This window comes from Branchiostoma belcheri, unplaced genomic scaffold, assembly GCF_001625305.1.
Source record: "Branchiostoma belcheri isolate BF01 breed outbred unplaced genomic scaffold, Haploidv18h27 scaffold10, whole genome shotgun sequence".
Taxonomy (NCBI): Eukaryota; Metazoa; Chordata; class Leptocardii; order Amphioxiformes; family Branchiostomatidae; genus Branchiostoma; species Branchiostoma belcheri.
In genome coordinates this window covers 5,069,180-5,089,694 of record NW_017802380.1, presented here as the reverse complement: position 1 = coordinate 5,089,694, position 20,515 = coordinate 5,069,180, and the positions used below count along the sequence as shown (strand labels likewise).

General features: G+C 44.1%; 2 protein-coding genes across 17 annotated transcripts in view; both read right to left on the bottom strand.

Moving 5' to 3' along the window:
* Positions 1-5,107, bottom strand: part of LOC109472175 (cAMP-dependent protein kinase type II regulatory subunit-like) — a 43,071-nt gene extending 37,964 nt beyond the window's left edge. The window contains exon 1 of one of the 2 annotated variants that reach the window (XM_019771793.1): positions 4,991-5,107. The gene's annotated coding sequence lies outside the window, so the exon portion shown is untranslated. Of the gene's footprint in view, positions 1-1,712; positions 1,732-4,990 lie in introns of those variants that run through there. The other variant, XM_019771801.1, reaches the window with a different exon arrangement.
* Positions 5,108-5,571: 464 nt separating this feature from the next.
* Positions 5,572-18,809, bottom strand: LOC109471845 (peregrin-like). Of its 15 annotated transcripts, XM_019771334.1 has the most exons (17): positions 18,415-18,809; positions 18,170-18,243; positions 16,322-17,698; positions 15,430-15,453; positions 15,145-15,301; positions 14,856-14,987; positions 14,380-14,532; positions 13,893-14,081; positions 13,412-13,535; positions 12,602-12,703; positions 11,942-12,046; positions 10,983-11,153; positions 9,980-10,150; positions 8,953-9,594; positions 8,557-8,693; positions 7,344-7,492; positions 5,572-6,923 (listed from the first exon to the last, which is right to left on the bottom strand). In XM_019771334.1, exons 3-17 carry the CDS (start codon positions 17,668-17,670, stop codon positions 6,725-6,727), a joined length of 3,804 nt encoding a protein of 1,267 aa, XP_019626893.1. In that variant the 5' UTR covers positions 17,671-17,698; positions 18,170-18,243; positions 18,415-18,809; the 3' UTR covers positions 5,572-6,724. The 15 variants fall into 15 exon arrangements, with proteins under 15 accessions (XP_019626893.1, XP_019626795.1, XP_019626832.1 ...); XM_019771236.1 differs by having other exon boundaries at positions 16,322-18,243; positions 18,415-18,794; XM_019771273.1 differs by having other exon boundaries at positions 14,380-14,508; positions 16,322-18,243; positions 18,415-18,794.
* Positions 18,810-20,515: the final 1,706 nt, after the last annotated feature.

Here is a 20,515-nt window from a genome sequence, read left to right as displayed (position 1 = left end):
TAAAAAAAATTATAAAAAAAAGAAAATTAAAAAAAAAGTTCCTCACCGGGGATCGAACTCTCAATGTCCAGACCCCGCCACGTGCACCGCCGATCGTTTAGCAACTCTACTCGTTGAGCTATCTCATTTTGTCATTCTCTAGTAGCTTAAATAACATACTATATATAGCCATCCGAGAAAATTGGGCAGGTCCGAGCGAATTATGATTGAACATGAAAGCCCGTCTTTAAAAAGAGTAAGTATCAAACGTATTGACATTCCTGAGTAAGAACAATGCAACAGGCAAACATAAAAGTGCAAACATAATAGAGAAACTTCGCCAGGACATGCAACAACGACATCTAGCGACAGGCGGCATTATTGTTGTCATTAACATAATTTATGCAATCATCTTTAGATTTGTAGTACGATCAATAAATTAGCGCCTAAAAACTTATGTAACCGTACTTCGATCAATGGTATGTCACTAGATGAGACTGTTACTACATAAAGTTTCTTTTTGTAAAGAACATGGATTAAAATGGCAGCAAGTCTATTGCATATCCCACAAAACGGAAAGAAGTAAACAGGTATTGCATGGCCTGCAGAGTTACCAAACTACCAAAGAAAGAAGGATAGAATCCGTCTTATTACATTTCAGCGCGCATGCGCTGAAATGTAAAAAAGCCACCAAAGTGAGCAAAGTTGATTAAGCATTGATTTTTGTTCCTCTGCCATCTGATGTTTTGATCATAGATGAGCTGCTGTTTTCAAAACAAGTATACCGAGTGTGATGCTATGAAAAAAGACATCAGGGACAATCTGGTCAACAAGGCAGCATTAGGTGGTCGAAGGTTCTGGGTTCGAATCCCTTGCAGGCCCCACTGTTGTGTCCTTGGGAAAAGCTCTTTTACATGTATTTCCTCACTTGACTCAGTTGAAAACATATTATTAGTACCATCTTTTTCTACGTCCATGTTAGTACCTAGCTTCAGTTAGGGTTGTCCTCCCTGATGAGAGCAACACCTGAAGCATGTTTTAAAAGGATCCCACTGCACTTACAAATGTACCTGAGAAGAGTAGGGGTAAGTGGTTTAAACCTTGCAGTTTGGTCTAGCTTATAAGCTTGTACAAAACTGGTCTGTCAGTGAAAGGCAGTTTACAGGTTATGCTAAACAAACAAACAACAGATTCTGACTACCAGCAGCAATACATTGAATATATCTATTTGGCTACCAATTCTCTACTTAGGTAAGGGAGGTTAACAAGTGTATGTCTAATTACAGGCATTTGGTATTGCTTATCACTTTATCATGATAAACTATTGCCCATATGGGATATCAAAATGTGTAATTTTTTATCTACTCTCCTCAACTTTGGCAAGTCAGTCAAAATTCTCTCAAATCAACAAAAAATGAGCAACATACCATTCTCTGGCCTGCATTTTTGTATCCGAGCTTTGCATGGCAATGATCGGCTTGTGCTTAGAACTGCCAGAAAATACCAAACGAGTTGATCCTCTAACCATTCATTCTCTTGGCAGATGGCATGCAAGAATTACGTGAAATGAGTGCATCAATCAGGATGTAGTGACAGCGCAAGTGCCAGGAGATATCTACCCTGCATTAAAAACATTCCACCTCTTGTTGGCGGCGGCACAATACTGACATTGAGACCCTTCAAAAATGGATTATTGCCCAGCTGACAGCATGACCATGTAACTACACACTTACCTGCTGACACAGTGTCATCATGATGGCTTTGACGGACCCTGACGTTCGGGCTGTAAATCTTATTACACCGTTGAGGTTTAAGCTTTCCATTAACGCGAGCGGGCACGCCAAATGCTACATGCTTTCTGCTGCAATCTGGCTGAGAGGTGCAGGGACTCTCCTACAGCAGAACTAGCATGACATCGTGTGGAGAATGTGCCAGTGCTGTTTTATTGGGCCTTCTGCGTCAGCTGGTGACGTCAGGACAAGCAATAGATGCCTAATCCAGATGCAGGGTGTATCATGACTTAACAACACTGGGAATCAATATTCAATCAGCATCTATGGGGCAGAAGGTACTTTCCAAGCAGGGGTTTAGGCCTCTGCTCATAATTTTTTACTTGTTTTAACGTGTTTTTATCTGGCTTAATTATTTTTTGTAGTGGTATATTTTTTTTACGCCAGAAGGGCTGTGCAGATCTAGATAGGGGATGTGATGCCATGGATCTTGTAATCTCCTTGCTCCCCAAATCAATACTAGTAAATATTTCCTCGAGTATACAATACAATCAAAAGCAAAGAATATACTTTGTCTAATAGCAGACAGGAATTATTGGAAAGCTGATATGACTATTGTTACACTACCTCCAGGCATTCATGCATTGTGCACAACATGATTACATTAAAAGATCCTCAGAGGAACGCTGGTTCAAATGAGGTCAAACAAGTCATGCAGGGATGATGAAAAACTGACAGGCAGACAGGATTACAGAATACACATTACACAAATGACTGGATTATCAATGAACCTATCAGTCATTCATGGCAAATATATCCTCATGTTGGACTGTTCCATTATACACACTGAGGCCATTGGGGAGATAGAATGCTGAACTTGAAGAACAGTTACATATTAAAGCCAAGCCACCTGTGAAGTTATTGCTCACATGTTGGCCGTTTTGGGATTACACACAGTTTACTTTGGAAGCTGCTACAGACTTAATTTGCTTTGTGTGTGAGAAAAAATGATAATTGCACATGCCAGGAAACCTGATGTCACCAAAAGTCTTGCATAGAAAACATGACTTGCACAGCAAGAGTTTGAATGTGGGTATTCATGCAGTTCCTATATCATGCCAGAGACCATGGCAAGGAATCCCACCCTGGACATGAAACTTAATTACTAACCTGCCTGAAAAGCCAGAAGATGGGGATTTCTATGGAGGGGTCGCAACCTCGTTTAATCAACTTGAGTGAAATCAGATAGAATTTACTTTCTCATTTAGTCAGTCAGGAAAACTAATTATCTTACTGCTTCTTACATACATCAAGGAGGTCAGTGCTCTACATGTATAACCTCCTAGCATATTATGTGTAGCATTTGAACCCCTGAATAACAAACTCTCTTAATTATAGAAAATAAGTAAGAAATTGTGTTATCAATTATCATTCCTGAACTACTGTATACACAAAAAACTTATACAAATGTACTTGGGGATTCAGTGTTTGATCATGATGGTTTACAGTTACAAAGTGATGTATATCTAGAAGCTGCTTATTGATAGATGGTAGATCCCCGACTGAGCACTAATGTTAACGTAATCTTAGTCTAAACCCCCGTGAACCATGATGTATTAGCCCATTTAGCCGCAACAAGTAGGTTACATTAAGCCAGGGGATTAAAATCCAGAGGTAGCAACATTAAGTAGGCAGGATTTTGTATTCATAGACAGTCTGTCCTTGCGATGAAGGGCAGAGATACGTGCCAAGAAGTCATTTGCAGCCTCTCCGTGAAGACCGGTTGCTGCCAAATGATTCATTTATGTTGGGATAATGACCTAGATAAGGTCTCTACCAGACTAACAATGCCACTTCAAAAACAGTAAAATTTATACAAATAGGGGGAACAATTGGCCTGGGGAGTTTGGTCATTGTAGAGTTCATTTGCCTAGTAATTTGGAAATGATAGCCTCTACCAGGCTTCGGGTGCGGCAAACTGTTCTCTCACCCTGACATGTTATCTCTCTATTTGGCCGAGTTCTACTCTTTCCAGCCTCCTCCCGAAGCCTGGTAGAGGCTAGGGAAATGAAACCCTGACAGTGGACCGTCAGGCCAGTCAGATGCACATCTACTATCCTAACCCCGTTAGGAAGGTCTGGTGGAGGCTAATAGTAATATAATGTACCCACAAGGAAGGCCATACCTGGATGCCAGACCCATAATATGTGATCGAGGCAATACTAGTACCAATCCTTTTCGCTATATACCCTTCAGGGAAAGAAACATACATGTATGTCCATACCCGAATTAGCCAGCAAGCATGTACTACCGTGATGTAGGGACTAACTCGGGAAGGCAGCTGTGGTAAAATTTTCTTGGGCATTGCGTTGGCCCTGGAGCTGTTATCTCCGTGCAGATCCTTCCATGGCAAAGTTGTAACAAACCGGCAAGGCCGTATCCACCTCTGTGACTGGACACTGCCTTGCCGGTTTGCGTCAAATTATTTTGCCCCTGAAGGATCTGCTAGCGATGGGAGATTCAGTACAGGAGCTGGACTGCATAACTTCAAAAAATAAGCCCTGGCTTAGCAAAGTCAACAACAAACATTGAACAAGATTCAGTGCCTGCTTACACACTTTGACATGTATATATAACATTATGATATGTATGTTACCTTATCAATGATAAGTCAACTGATAAGTATTCTACCCAAGGCAATATTGATTTTACTATTTTTCAATAGCAGGAATAAATTGCACACTTAACAGGAGAGTAATCAAGATGATTGGTTACCGGTACTGTAATTAATTGTTTAATTGCTTGACTGTGACGAAATCTTCATCCAGTCCCAAAGATGAGAGCTGTAACGTGGATGCACTTGAAGTTGAACGTTTTTACATAACGTCGTGTGTGGTATTCCCGGGTACTTCCCCTCTGGGTACTTCCTAAACCCGTTGGGATCTGCTAGTTGTGTAAAATACAAAAACCCCGCAACCAAGTGTTTCAACAGATCGATTTTCAAACGATTCGTTTTTTAATTCCGGGAAGTTGAGCTCTCAAGTACCTCTCCAGGAAGACTCCACAGCTCCCGCTGATTCCTGGAAAATACGGATCCCAATCTGGCCATCCCGGGCACTGGCTACCGTGTGATAACCCCACGCTTCCAACCCGCCGGGAAACCATGTTTGATCCAACCTCATTTATAAAAACATACGAGGGTTTCGTAGTCTAAAGAGAACATCAGTGGTATCTATATAACCCCAGGCAATACATGGACCACCAAACTACGGTATACATACCTTACATTCCAATGCACGAGATGGTCGATCACATGTGCTTATATTGACGTGCGGTTCGGACCCTCCAAATCCGGAAATCCACAGCTCATGAATAGTTAATCAGGCCGCTCATCCATATTCATGAGGAAGGAACAAACCATTGATGAGGGGTGGACAGGCTACCTGATTGGATGGATCTAGCTGTAGTACAAATGTACTATAAGTGACATAGGATCACAAAATAGCATTATTATAGCATATCGGCAGAATATGCTGTGCCTGCTTGAAACCTTCATTACTCACGGTCTTTGTTGGACGTTGTTGGGTCAACGTTGCAACAGAATTTTGCACATTGCAGACTACTGGTATATCTCTTCTGACACATTTGAAAATTACTAGTAGATGGCATGTCAAACGAATATGACCTTGCATGAGATGTTCTGCCAACGTGGCAATGCACAATACGTTATGGGTTTTGCACATGTGCTGTACATTCTGCTGACTTGCTCGTTATTACATGCACAAAAAAACTTTACTCATAAGCCTGCTAATGAGTATGATTAATAATGAAGACACAAAATATCATCCAAGCACACAACATACACTGTAAGCTGTACAATCTCAATTTAATAGTCATTTTTGGTGGTCCATATAGCATAAATTTTAAAATCGTGGCTACTTGACTTTACATTACAACTAAAGCACTTACTCCATGACCTCTGTAGTGTTAGAGTGAGCAAAGATGTGAATTCATACATTGAACTACAAGAACTCAAACATTGCGAGGCAAGTCGGGTGAACTATGAATTTGACTGTCGCTACTTTTAATTTTATTTCTCTGCCGGACATTTACAAGCTTGATGCCTACACCATTACCCCACGTGAAAAATTATCATTTTTTTATACAGTGACAGAAACATTTCACACAGGAGCAGAGACAAAATTTGGGGCACTGGTCTTCTTGACAAACTACAATGCAAGCCAATGTTTCAGAGCACAAGCACAAGAAGTGATAGACGTAAGTGCCTATCATTTTATTTTCTCTCCCCACAAATTGAGATCAACATTAACCTATACGAGGTACTGTAAATTGACTACTTTATAACTTTGCTATTACGCATACAGGTAGTTGTAGGGACTTGTACCGCGAGCTCTGAAACGTGAGCTCACCGTGAACATAACTGTAACCTCCCAATGAACATACGCTATCCTCTCCGCTCTACACCCAAAGAACCCACCAGTCTTTTCTCTCTCTATTATACAGTGCGATCTCTTGTAGGATAAAATCTGACTATTCACACATGTACACCACAGTCCCTGAGATCTCAGTCTCCCTTCTGGAGTTCCTCATTCTTTCAGAAGACATGGACTAGGAAAGAAAATTATCAGGACTATCGGCTGCACCTAACCGTGTGGGTTTTTAGAACTACCACGGATTGTCAAAAGCATTACTTTTGATTATTTTCTCTATCTGAAACTCACACATAAATCATTACAGTTAAGGACATGCTATGACAAAACCAACATTTATAAACAAACAAAAAACATACAACTATTACAGTTGGGTTGCAATGAGAGGAAATTATGACTTGTTTTAAAACCATTTCTAGCAGACTGGATTTAGAAAATCGACGAATAAATATTTCCAGAATTATCGGGATGTTTTTCTGATAAAATCAAACCCTATATAAAATTATGAAAACTGTTCCTAACCAAAACAGAACCTTCCCCACTTGTTGTGAAAGTATCTTTGTTCTAGATTACTTCTGAATCACTTGATTCATTTGATGAATCCCTGATGCCGTCTTCTACTCTCTGGCGGTGGTTCATTGCTCTGTCAAATGCGATTGCGACCGACTTTCGGATGGAGGACTTTCGCCCCTCATTCATCTTGGTATGGTCCAACTTGGAGTCAACGCCCAAAGGGTGTAGCTTTTCTCTCGGCAGCCACTGCCTGCAAGAAACAACAAGAAATTGAGATTACGGACTTCCAAGCATTTTCATTAATGTAATGGAACTATGGAGGGGATTGTAGGGTGTATCGAGTTAATGCCACTACTTGAATCCCCCCACATACTGCCCACTTATTTCCGCCAGTCTATTGTGGTTGGGGCAGGCTCTCTTCAGAGCTGTCGTTGTTTCCCCCACCCAGCTCAAATGGTTACCTGGTTGTTGAAGGTTTGCACCTGTAGGAGTTTTGCATGGCAGGAGTTTGATTAGCCCCACTAGGTGGGCTCATATTAAACTCCTGTTGCACAAAATCTAACAGGGAAGACGTCCAGCAGCCCTGAATAGAGCCTGCCCAAACCACAATAGACTGGACAGACTACTGTACAGCTAAAGAGTACTGTAATAAATCGATTGCAACCCTTACCACGTGCGCTTGTTGTCAAAGAAGAGAACCAGATAAAGCTCCTCGTTTTCGGGAACCTGAGGCCGCCCCTTCAGCACCTCCATGGGAGGGACAGGGATGGGGACCCCGTTGTGGAAGTAGCCTGTCCTTGGCATCTTTGGGTTAATAATCTACAGAAGATCGTAAAAAACAAGACTTTACATTTGAGTAAATAAACATAGATCTAAACACATCTAGGGATAAAATTTTCAGTATGGAACAGCAAGTATAAGCTTTATGAGCACATGCAACTATACTAAGTTACTACTCTTAGGAAACAAATTCCAGTACCTATGACAGGGGTTAGTTATTACGCACATACCTACCAAGCTAGCAGAGCTTCTAGCATTGCGTGAAAATTATTTGTACACCTCTTTAGTCAGCATGTTGGCAGAATGCACTGCATCTGTGCGAAACACTTTGGCAGACTGTCTTGTTTAAGTCCAATTCATGTATTTAAGGATGATATTCCATCTATAGTTTTCAAACGTTGTATCAAAAATCTGCAACGGCAAAATTCTGATGCGAGATTGACCAAACATCCAACAGAAACTGTGACAAATCCGGGTTTCTCGCAGTGCGTTCTGCCAACATGCTCCTTTACTCCTACCTTCTAACCAAGCGGGATGATGCAAGCATGTTACAGACTGTCCACTGGACAAACACAACTTTAGTCCAATTTCTTAGCAGTGCTTATCCAATGGACAGTGTCCTTTTATAAAGCTGCTAGTGGGAGAGTGGCGAGACCTTATCCATGCAAGGCAGGTGCTGGGGAAATGCGGCTGCTAGGGATGTCACTACCTTCAGGTGGCTCTCAATAGTTGTCTTATTTTTCTCCCAATATTTGTCTTATTTTCCAAGATTCAAAACTGGCAACAAAAATGGAAACGAAGTACACCTACCAAAGTGCACTTGGAATTTGGAAAAAGCTAACGATTAGAAAAGTTTAAAGTCGAACATAATGTCAAACATATCTATAGATTTGATTAAAAAAAGAGACATGTTCCTTTAAATTAAAACTTAAATGTAAGTCCAGTATCAATAAAGGCTACCAAAAATGTTTAAATGTTGAAGACAGTATCAAAACAGTATCAACTGAAAACAGAACAACTTAAATCTGAGAGCCACCAGTTCAAAGTCAGTGACCTTTCCCCCACTAAGCTCCTCTCCTGCAAAATTCAAGAAAGTTTCTTACATTATCGGCACTCACCAAAGCTGGGTAAGAGGGATACCCTCGACACTTGGCCCACACCAAGTCCAGCGGCTGAATAGGGACATCATCTGTGTCCGATTCATCCTCTAGATTCGTCGAAGTCCGATTCAGCAACTTGGCTACGGGAACAAGAAACATTTTTGTTATCTAGTTAATGGATGCGTATTGCTTCAATAGAGACAATGGTTTTGAAGAGAGCCCAACAACATTACAAGGCAAACATCTCATTTCATTATCATCTCAACTATCACTTGGTCTAATTATTTGACTGTTGGGGAGTTTTCTTCACCCTTCTCAGTTTTCTGTTTCTGTTAGTGTCATGCTGGTCCATTCTCTGAGGCAAACAAGGCAGACAGAACGGTTCAAAACTAGCCTTACCCTTTCCCCTTCCTGGTCCCTTTTTGTTGGGATCAGCTATAACCTCTCCCTCCGTACCAGAGGATTCCTCGCTACTCTCTTCCGTCCCTTCTTGTGTCCCGGTTTTTGCTCTGTTTACTACTACTGGTGTCGCTGGTCTCGCTGGTGGAGCTGGAATCTGACTCGGAGCTACTTCTGGGTCTGCTCGTGTCTGTTCTGTACACCGTGAAACTCTCCTTATTGGGGGGACGGCAGTCTCCGTGTCGAACGCGTCCGTGGAGTTCGCCCGCGGTCTTTTCCTCTGGCTGCTGCTCTCATTGCTGCTGCTGCTCGTGCTGCGGGCGCGCTTGCGCAGCGTGCTAAAGTCAGTGGCTTGGTTCTGGTCAGCGTTCAGCAAGGCACTACCCTCCTGTATACTAGCTAACGCATGCTCCCCGTTCTGCTGTTGTTTCTTGTTTTTGGATGGTCTTCCCGGGGGTCTGCCCGGCCCCCTTTTGTGGCCGGGAGACTTTGGGGACTTGGAAGGGGAGACAGAGTCCTGGAATGGCTTGGACTTGGCTTTCTTGTTGAAGAGTACGGAGGTTCGCCTGCCGACGCCGGGCGTGGATGGGGTGGTTGGCGTGCTGGGAGTGCTGCTCTCATTGGGTCGCTCGGGAGTGGCTACTGAGAAAAATATCAAGAGAGGTTCAGTTGATCCCGAAAAAAATTTCGTCAGGTAGGTAGAACTTAGGATATTTCTTTTGCACAATCAGTGATGTCTCTCACCTGGTTATGTTTCAATGCCTATCAGACACCTGTCACCTATATCAGCTACTAATACTCCAGTCAGAAGCTCTCAGGAAGGCGTCTGATAGGCATCAAAATTTAAGCAGATGAGAACAATTACTGGTTGTGTAAAAGAAAAGAGTTTCCAGCTTGATCAGTACTCCCTAAAATCTACTTTTAGCACAAAGTGGTACAGGTAAAGTTTGTTAGGTGCAGGTAATTTGCTGGTATGCAAAGAAAAAAAAGAGTATTTCTAGCCCAGTAAGGTAGACCATACACTGACCTGGCTTTGGGTCAGTGGTGGCTCCTCCCTGTACGGATGGGCTGGTGGGGACAAGGGCTGCCTCACTCTCACTAGACTTGGATCTGGACTTCTTCCTGCTTTTGGAGCGCCCCCTGGAGTTTTTGGTTGGTGATGCATTATTGGAGTTGCCATTAGAAGTGCCAGCCTCATCTGCAATGCATGAAACTTGAGTCAGTCCAAACTAAAGTCATAAACTCATCAGCAACATCCTCCCATGGCAGGGGCAGCGGCTCCGAATTCCTTCTCCACCCCTTACCCCTGCCGAATAACATGGCATCTTCTACTCTACGACCCCAGGAATATTAATATTCATGAGCTTGCCTTATTTGGCATGACCCCATTTCTGACTTGGGCGGCGAAGGGACGTCACCCTCCCCGCCGGCGACTCCGCCGCCGCCCGGTGACGAGCCCGTTAACGCGTTGGGGAGGCCGTGCGGGGCAAAGTCACCGAGTTAACACCTTCCCCGTGCTCGGCGGGATCCGTGCGCAGCCTCCAGCACACGCTAGCGCCCCGCCGACGCCCGCAGCGGCCTGCATCGCAAAAGTTCTCTTCCCGAGACGACGCCATGTTTGTTTTTATTTGTCACTGAATAGCCGACATGATTGGTTCCGATAGCTAGCGCATCTCATAAATATTAATGTAAAGTGCGTTGAAGATTTTCTCTGTGATACGTGATTGGCTGAGAGCGTGTCCCTGGAATCGGGTCGCAGAGTAGAAGATGCCATGTTATTCGGCAGGGGTAAGGGGTGGAGAAGGAATTCGGAGCCGCTGCCCCTGCCATGGGAGGATGATCAGCAAAGGCATGTAGCAAACTTTGAATGATAGCTCTAATCTTGTTGAGAAGTGTAGTGCATTCTTTTATGATGATATAGCTGGGCTGGAAATACCACCTCCATATACAGGTTAGTGCAGGTGAAATTGGTGCTGTACAAGTATTTCTGATGTCTGTATAGCCATGAGTGCAAGGAATGGATAGTTAACCTTTAGATTTTGAATCAGAGTTGCTCTTGTCCTCTTTATCCTTCTTCTTCTTTGGCGTCGCGGGAGGTTCGACCGGCGTCTCCTCTTCTCGCTGTTCTCGCTGCAGCGCCAGCTTCCTCCGGATCACGTTGATTTCTCGGCGCAGCTGTTTGGCTCTTTTCGACCGTGCTCCTGATGGAAACAAAAACAAATCCAGACTTGGTAAGTCCATGTCGTGGTAATAATTTCTCACTGTCAGTACTATCCACAACGGAGGTTATCTATGACTATGTCAAGATCTACTGAATTAACAAACACCATGAAGATATGAAGAACTAGCCTGGAGTCTAGCCTTGTTAGTTGTTGTATGCCAGCCCTCAAGGTAACGTACATTCTTGGTGTACGTCAAAGCAGGCCAATTTACATACAGGAAAAGGTCCCCATGACTGCTTCCCAAGTTGTTGGAGAGGTAGCAGATCTTAGGGAGCAGAACTAAATCTAACAAGACTGGACTGCAGGCTAATGAAGTACATCTCAAAGGGATACATATATTTTGAAACCAAGGTTCAAGTTGATATGTGCTAAACAGGAATCATAGAGGAAAAATACACCATAGAGATATTTACAAAATCATCTAAACAAGAGTATGCAAGAGATACATCACAAAATATGAGATGCCATACCCACCACTTAATGTTTCTGCATGGGTAAGCATTCAAAAAGGAAGGAAATGGTGATTTCTTTAATTAAAAAACATGCTCATATGGTGAAAATTATTGAAAGGAATGAGTGTTCATAGTCACATTAGTTGGAATGTGTTGTGTACTGTGTTTGGAAGGGATAAATACAGAAGAAAAAAAAAATAAACCAAAGACACCTGTACTATTCAAAACTCACTGTGATAAATCATTACAATCATGTCAATTGCATTCTGCCAATGTGTATAAAATAACTGTTTGTCTTGTAAGTTGTAGATGTACCTCCATGCTTGATGGTAGTGGTCATGTCCAGTTTCTCTAGTAGTTCTTTCAGCTGGTCTTCCAAAGTCATGTCTGCTCTATTCTCTGGTATCAACAGGTTGTCCACTGCACGCAAAAAAATACACCATAAAGTCAGACCCTTACATTGTGTGAATGCTATGTATTAACACAATATATTTAAACCTAATCAGTATGTTTTACATCTGACAGACTAGCAAACAGTTAGCAATAAGAAACTTCAGATGTCACAAGCCTAGGAGAAGTACACATAGGAAAGTACAGGACACAGATAGAGGGTGTGAAGATTAAGTCTTAGAGCTTCAAATGCATGCACTTATTTTTGTTTATCTATTTAGACAAGTAATACATTTGGTACAGAATATTTGGATGTTTTGGGTAATGAAAATACAAACATTTTCTGCAACCTCCCAAGTTTTTAAAGCCCTGTGTTACTAACAACTGGCAAGACTAAGAGACCATCTCAACTCTCATGATCATTCATGTGTCGATCGAAGTTTGAGTAAAGCTTGGTTAAATTTTCCATATTGAAGAAAGCCGTCAGTAGTTCCTTAAGTGACTGTATGTATATGTATATTGCCCTCTATAGATACACTATAACCAATCCTGTCCCAACTACCAGTATAAACCCCACTGTCATACCTCCTCCCATGATAAGCCCAGATACTTGGTGCAATTCCAATACATGTTCTGCCGCTGTTGTCCTGTTCTTCTTCTTCTTTCTGTTGCTGCCTTTAGTAGAGGCTATCAGAGAGTAGCAGTGGGCAATAACACACGCAGGTGAAACATTGAGAGAGGAGGGGAAGGAGGGAGCAGGAAACAAGAGGCAACATCACAAGCATGGGTCCACGCACATTGAAGGACAAGGAAGAAAGAACAGTAACCTGTTAACAAAGTAGAGAGACTGTCTACAAGCCTTAAGCACAGGTTATCTACATAGATTGTTAGCAGTGAGCGATTCACACAAGTTATTTTTACTGTGCAGTGATGGGTCTGAAACTCTTACCTCTGGTGTTCTCTCTCTGTGCTTTCCTTCAACTCTTTCTCACTCAGACTATTCATAGCAATCTATTCTGTTAGACTAGATTCTATGTATCTATTCAGAAATGTTCAGCAGCCAACAAACGAATGAATGGTACTACAATAACTACACTTCAGTATGAGTTGTGCATGAGTTTCTGAGATGGTCCCTTCCAGCCACAAGTAACACAGCCAGCATGACTAGAATCGCATACAAAGCTGATAAAGCACAATTTATCGTGGTACTGTTTGCATCATATTTAAGGAAGGTAAAGCATTTCTTCTTGGGTTCTCTGGTTTTCTCAAGAAAGGACTCCAACCATCTTATTAACATTTCTTTATATTTTTTTAAACTGGAAAAGCAGAAGCGCAGAAGACACTCGGATATAAGCAGGCAGTGACGTGTGCTGATCTAATTAAGAGAACCCTTACCATCCTCTAGCCTGAGCGTGGTGGTCTCTTCCACCTTGGGTGCCTCGGATGTGTGCATGCCGGAGTCAGCGTCGTACCCCGCTCGATCAGCCAACCGCCGCGCTTGTCTGATGATGGCACCTCCCTGTACAACAAGAAATCAGAGTTTTCAGACTTACGAGAAGTATTAGAGGGTGCCTCATGCAATCCTAGCTTCCTGAATCTCTGAACATGTCCCACATGATAGCCACATCATCCGAATTGTCCGAATAGCCAACCACCAGCCAATCATGGCCGAACCTCCCATCCACACCTAAAAGTTAAAACATTTTGAAACATTCGGCTGGTGCAGCCAAATCGGTAGCCGACCTTTCCGAACACCAGCCAACCACAGCTGCACTACACCTAACCATGGTTGGGGGATTTCAGCAGTGTTCAGCAGGCCATATTCGGCCATGTGTGACAGGGGCTTTAGGCAGCTGGGAGAGGGTTGAGGACTGACCTGGTCTCTCATTCTGAGGGCTGCCCGGTAGAAGATGGTGTCCTTAGCGTTGTATGTCATGCAGTTCCTAATGATGAGCTCAAAATCCCTCTCAAAGTCATCTAAGCTGCGGTACTGGTGCCCTTCGACCTTCGTTCTCATGGTGGCGAAGTCCATGGGTTCCTTAATGTACTCCAGATAGTCTGGGACCTGCAGAAGGAGACAGAAAATTAAAAATTGGTATGTGGGTACAGGCCGTTATCTGTTTGATACTCAAAGCTTTGGGTTACAGTGTGGTAGTACAAAAACTATAGAGGAATTTTTGTTGGGACTACTATTCTTTTATTGAACTTCTCCTTCTACCAAGTTTTGTGCTGGCTACAGAATAAAGCAGCAGGGAGATGGCTAAATTTCTGTGATATGAAGGGGAAAACAACAGAATTTTTGTAATAAAGTATCTACCAGGAGCAATGTCAGCCTTGTGTTTGTAAAAATCACAACAACTCACCTCGTCGAGGGGAACTGGCTCGCTGAAGATCTTCCCAGCATCCTTTTCCTCCAGCTGTTCGAGCGTGCGGCGCAGAAGGAAGAGGAACGGCGTCAGCCTCATCTCCATGGCCAGCTGACTCACTTTCACCTGGAGAGTTTGAACAACATTAGACTTCTGCAAAGTTAGTGGGGTTAGAGGCAGCTACAGCCACTTTTATCGTGGTTACACTCAACCAGACTTCTTGTATGTATGGAAAATTAGTGGCTTCTGCATGTGTTGAGTCTCCACCAGGCTAACAATGTGGGTTTCATAAAACATTAAATTTTATCGAATTTGTGATTGATTCAGCCAATAAGACAGTGACCACATGTCCATCATCTAGATTTCTACATTCTGACAGTGTTGGGTTGGGCTTTTTGGATCGTGCAATTAAAAGTGGTTTAGCAATCATTTACAGTTAGTGTGAAGCGTTAGTGCCATCTGCTGAGCCTTACCTGCTCCCGTTTAAGTTTCTCTCGCTTGCGGATGAGCTCCACCAATAGCCTGGCCCGTTCCAAGTCATGCCTGAGACGCTGCCAGTACTGAAGCTGCTCCTTCAGCGCACGGTGTTTCTCACTTTCCTCCTTCTGCAAACAATGAATATGAATGTTGAGATTTTTGTTGTTGCCTGATACCTTTCATCAAGTGTTTTCTGTCGCTTCCACTGGTCCTCTTAATGATTGGTTGATTGGTGAAATATACCCATTTCTTGTTCCTCTGTGATTGGTGGATTGATTGACTTACCCATTCCTTGTTCCTCTGTGATTGGTGGTGAGCCTGAAGCCTCCTCAGCAGTGGGACTCCATTCCTTGACTGCCGCTTCAACATCCAGTAACTGTGCAGCCGCTGGAAGAACTTCTGCTTCTGCTGTAGTGATACTCTGGACACGATCTTGGAAACCCTATCGGCAGAGACACCCAGAGCAAAAGAATTGTAACCGAAAACAATAAACAACAACAACAGAAGGTCAAGACAACAGACTCATCAACACACCGTAAACAAAAACAGAGGTGAACAAAAGGCCCTTACCTCACAGTAGGGAGAGAAGACGAACTGGAAAATGATAAGCAGGCCAATCAGAATCAAGAAAGGGAGAAGCCAATGTTGATAGAATTAGAAATGGCAAAGACACCTACTCAAAACTAGCCATGGCAAAAGACAAGGTTTGCAATATTGATCAAGCCGCAAAAAATACAGTCACAGTTGTTATGGAGATTTCAAACGCACAGCCAAAATCCAATGGGGTGTTGTAAACATGAGGTTACTATGTTCAGATTTCATTTACTAGTACTTTCTGAAGGAGTACAGATCTCCGATATTGATCACCAACAGTGGCCACACCCCGACTCGGCAGTGACAAATCATAAAGCGGAACGGATCAGACAAGCCTGCCGCCAATGCAATATCCGGATCCACTACCTCTGGTTGTCTTCAAGAAACAGATTTTTTTTTTACCGCTGGCGCAGATGCATGTGTCCTGAACTATATCTTGAATTCTTTCATTGAATAACTTGACTGGGTTTCTTTGCTTTCTAATTCATTACCAAGAAATCATTTCAAGTGGCTTTTACATTTGTGTTGTAATTTGTGATTTTAAATTTAAGTGAATAAAGTCAAAGTCAAACAGATATTTCAAAATGAAGTGCTTTACAGAAAAGCATCTTTAGGTATTCAAATCAACTTTTGCACATGCATGATAATTCAACATGATCTGATAATTCTAAAGGAATCTTTGTGTTTTTGCTGGAAGAGATCAGATTCAATGAACAATTCTGCCATTGGCGAAAATAGAAAAGCTGACAAAGCGGCCAAAAAGAACACAGAATGGATATAGGACAGAATCCGACAGATACAGGTTGTCAGGACAGAGAGCAATATTGGTAATATCTATCTTATAGAAAAGAGAAGAAAGGTTACGTACTTGTTTGATGGTATGTAGGGCACAGACACCACCGGCATAGCCGATCTCTTCTCAGCAAGCATCTTCCTGGCTTTCCTCATCTTCTGCCTGGACTTCTCCTCCTTGAACTTCTTGGCTTTCTTGGCCGACATTCCCTTCGGAACATCCTCGTCTTCCTCGCTCATCATGTGCCTCGTGCGATCCCAGCCCTGCGGCGTGTGGACGTCGCAGTATGCAGTCTTGCGTACGCTAATGGACGTCCCGTTCACGCCCGTCTCCCGTACGGGCTCCATCTTCATGTAGAGCCCGGCGTGCTGGGCACAGGTGACATGGAATGCTGTGTAACAGTTCGCCTTGTGACACTGGATGCACGCCCCGACTCCTCGCTGCTTGCAGATATAACAGGTCAGTTTCCAGCGAGCAGTGGGAATGTGGTCTATACTGTCTATCGGCTCCAGGAATACCGTATTTGCAAAACAGACCTCTGGAATCCATAGCGCACAGACCACATGGGCCCACCGCGCGTCGTCTGTCTGTTTGAAAGCACCACCTTTGTTGGGACACAACACGCAGTCCACAGCTCGCGACGGAGACTGGAGGCATCGTCTACATAGCCACTGTCCCTCGGGAATGTAGGGAACACCGTAGCATTCCTGATGAACCGCAAGATTACACATGTCACAGAATAGTATCACATTGCTGTTCTGACATTCGCCGTCTTGGCATATACTGCACACTGCGTCCTCGTCGATATACGAACTCGGGTCGCCCTTCCCAGAACTCTGGCTTTCGAAGTATGACTCCTTTTCTAGTCTGTCCATTAACGTCTCAAAAACTTCTTGTGAAACAGGTGGCATGTTATCACCTTTACGTTTGTCGTTAACCATCTCTAACCAGGCATAGTCTTCTTCGTCCATGTCATATTCAACTTCCTCATCAAGTTCTTCCACAGACTTCTCAATGAAACGGAAGTACGCCTTTGGACGTGGAGGAACATCTGGGGGTTCTACATAGTCATCAAGCTGCTTGAAGGAAGGTTCTGGCAACTTTCCAACATTCACTTGTACCCCTGTCACATCCTTCTTCAGTTTGTCTTCCTTTTTGTTGTTCTTGATGGGAGTTTTGCTCTTGTTGTCGACATTTGGTTCTATTTCCTTGTTCTCAACTTCCTCCTCGATCTCGTCCTCAGTCACGATTTCGAGGCATTCTGTAATGTCGATACGATGTGTCCGCCCGTCCAAGTCGACCTCCACCAGTCTCTGCGCCTGCTCGTATGTCAACGTCTCTCTTTGAGGCGAGCGAATGTCTACAGGCGACGGGGAGCGCCGACCGGACCGGTGGTGCCTGCTTTTCCGAGATCCCTTCCTCATTGGTGTGCTGGGGTTGCTTTCTGGGTTGCTGTGATCAAAGTTCAGTAAGTGATACTCAATCCCAGAGAAGCTCTTATACACTCTGCGGCATGTAGGGCACTCGTAAGGAGGCTTACACCGCCTTGCGTTGTACCAGAAAACCCTTACATCGAAGTCATACCCCAACATTGCATCACAGCACTGCACAGAAATGAGTGGAGAAGCACTGATTCGAGTGATTGGTGACAGTGAAAATCAGAGTTCCTAAGCAAGCTCCTCAGTTTGTTAGAGAGAAAGCGATAGGTAAGAACCATGCCCTTGGATCAGTTTGAATTTAGCGCCATTCTACTCTAGAGGTTATGGGGTCAGCGCGTGATGTCACATTATCCAGATAATTTCCCGGGTGTGTTTGAATAAGTTACCGCTCTTACTCGCATAACGACTCCTAACGCTCCTATTGGGCGACAAATCAGCAAAAAATGCGGGCAGAAATTATAGGCACCACCACACTCTAATGTACCTGGAGAAATGGTTCTTGGTTGTGTTGAGGCTTGACGACCGCGGTGGTTAGCCGGTAGGCAGCACGCTCCCCATCTTCAACGAAGGAAACCAACATGAATAAAAATGAGTCCAATATGGCGACTAGAAGTCTCAAATTTGCTGGGGAGAATTCCCAATCTTTTCCCCACAGCAATCACACAAACATGTCTCTAATCGCTACGCCACAAACGTGAAACAATGCGGAGGGCTTCTCCTGGTACTTACTGACGCGTCTGTGAGGAAAACCTGACTGGAATAAGAGAGAATCGTCCGAAATGTCGCGGTAGTTGGGTAGTAGTCCAGACAACAACCCGTCCCCGGCCCAGTCGAACAATGGCGTTCCCTTCACACAAAGCCGTCCTAGAAACAACCCGGGTGTCGGCGCGGGCTCTTTCCTAGCCGGTGTCGAACTAGACTGTCCACCGATGGCCCCTAAAACATACGGTGATATGTCAGGGTTAGCTACCCCTCGAAAATCCGGGTTGATTCGACGGTTTTTGGTACAATTTTTGGCCCCAAATTTACAACAGATATTCGCACGAGTACATTCCCCTTGCCGGAAACGTTCGGGCTGACCCAACACTTCGATTTAGGGAGGACATGTTTGAAGCGTCACATGACACTATGCAAAATATAGTTTTGTGTCATTATTATTAGTGTTTATTCACATTGATATTTATTGAAACATGTATGCCGTATTATTTGTTATGCATTTTCATATTCTTTGATTACAAATGATAGCTTTCCATTTCGATACGCAGCTCTGCGACAATGGCTGCCACCCCTACAAATAATAGACCATGCCAGATGTTTACTGCGCATATGTTCTGCGCAGTAAGTATTTTCATGAAGCCGGGGGAGAATCGCGGAGGTTGTCAGGCGATAGTCCGTAAAAATAGCTGGAAACGGCTAATCTAGGCGCAGTTTCTCTCCTTTTCTACCTAAATGTGGTAATATATGTCCTTACACGTCGATTGGGTGGATGAAAGTGTGGCTGCTCTGGACGAAAGCGAGCGTTTTGTGGTTATCTTTTGGGGCCCGGCGAGGGTGCTGGGTATGGCGTTTGTTCGGTCCGGGGGTGTTTTGGTCCGGCTTGCATATACGCCCCTCTCGGCGCGGCGCTCATTTTTCCTCCTCTTCCTCTCCTGCATCAATTCGTGTGGCGTCAGCATGCACCATCACGCACTGTTTTCGATCCGCTTTCTTACCCTTTTCTATACATCATTGATTTAAATGACCATGTCCTGTTAGTGTTATATTACAATCTAGAGAACCTTCCCCGTCAGTGTATAACCATCTAGTTCCATTTTCGGTCGAAATCTGTCCACCAAAGCTTGTCTGTTCTCCTTCCGAGCCCCCGCCCAACTTTGTCCTCCACGTCCCACTGCGCCTGGTTTAATGGCCACCGCTGTCAGACAAACCCGGAGCTTTGGCGGGCCGACCTGATAGTGTGTTTGTGCATGCAAGCAGCGCAGGTGGAAGGGGATCTTGTTTGCCTCCGTCCTCCATTCACCCAACCGGGCAGGCGGGTGAAACATAATCTTCCCCCAACATTTTCCCGCGGCTTTTATATATGCGTGCATGCTGGCAAACATGCCCAACGCTTGGGCAACGCCTGGTAGCCAGAGGCGTGGGAATTTTCCACAGAGACGAAAGATAGGGATTTCTTTTTAGGGGTGACGCTGTACAGGGGGTTGGAGCAGCCGGGAACTTGACAAACAGCTCTGCCTGTGTCCCTGTAACTGGATCAAGTACTTACTCGTGATCGATGGTGGTGCAAACTACGTTACAAAAATCTGTGTTGAAATCGCCAGATATTTCTAGGAACTTCTCAGTTTTCTCGAGAACAAAACGGGCCCTTTGGCTATAAGACGAAGGGTGAAAGCTATGCTGAGTTGAGTGGTTCAGCGCGCCACTGCATTTATCCTACTTCAGATGTAATGTAATGAGGTTGTTCCCCCCTTGTCACAGCTGTACCGGGCACGGGTGTGGCGGCTGTGTTTTGATCCGTGTATTTATGCGTATTTTCGTCCGGTTTCCCAGGCAATCTGCCCGAAGGGGTTTACACTCAAGAAAGCAAATGTCCTGTTCCGTGTAGCAATGCCCAGCTGGTCCGTCCACAAGAGCCCGTGGGAGCGTAAAACGCGGGATGTCTCCGCGAGTTGGGGGGATTTTCGGGGCCATTTCAGGGGTGTACATTGTGTACGTGATCCGGCGGGCCTCCTGAGACATGATTTATGGGCGTGGCTAGTCACGCGGTAGCAGACGACGGAAGTAGGCCGCTGGCGAAAATGGAAGGCCTTGTGTGGTGGAGACGTTGAGCTGG

What these genes read in the sequence shown, in the direction of transcription:
- LOC109471845 (XM_019771236.1), bottom strand. Translation starts at nt 17,838, where the DNA reads ATGTTGGGGTATGACTTCGATGTAAGGGTTTTCTGGTACAACGCAAGG. An exon ending in CCCTACATACCATCAAACAA is followed by an intron (nt 15,454 to 16,321) that starts GTACGTAACCTT and finishes ATCATTTTCCAG; the next exon opens with TTCGTCTTCTCTCCCTACTG. An exon ending in AGAAACTTAAACGGGAGCAG is followed by an intron (nt 14,533 to 14,855) that starts GTAAGGCTCAGC and finishes ACTTTGCAGAAG; the next exon opens with TCTAATGTTGTTCAAACTCT.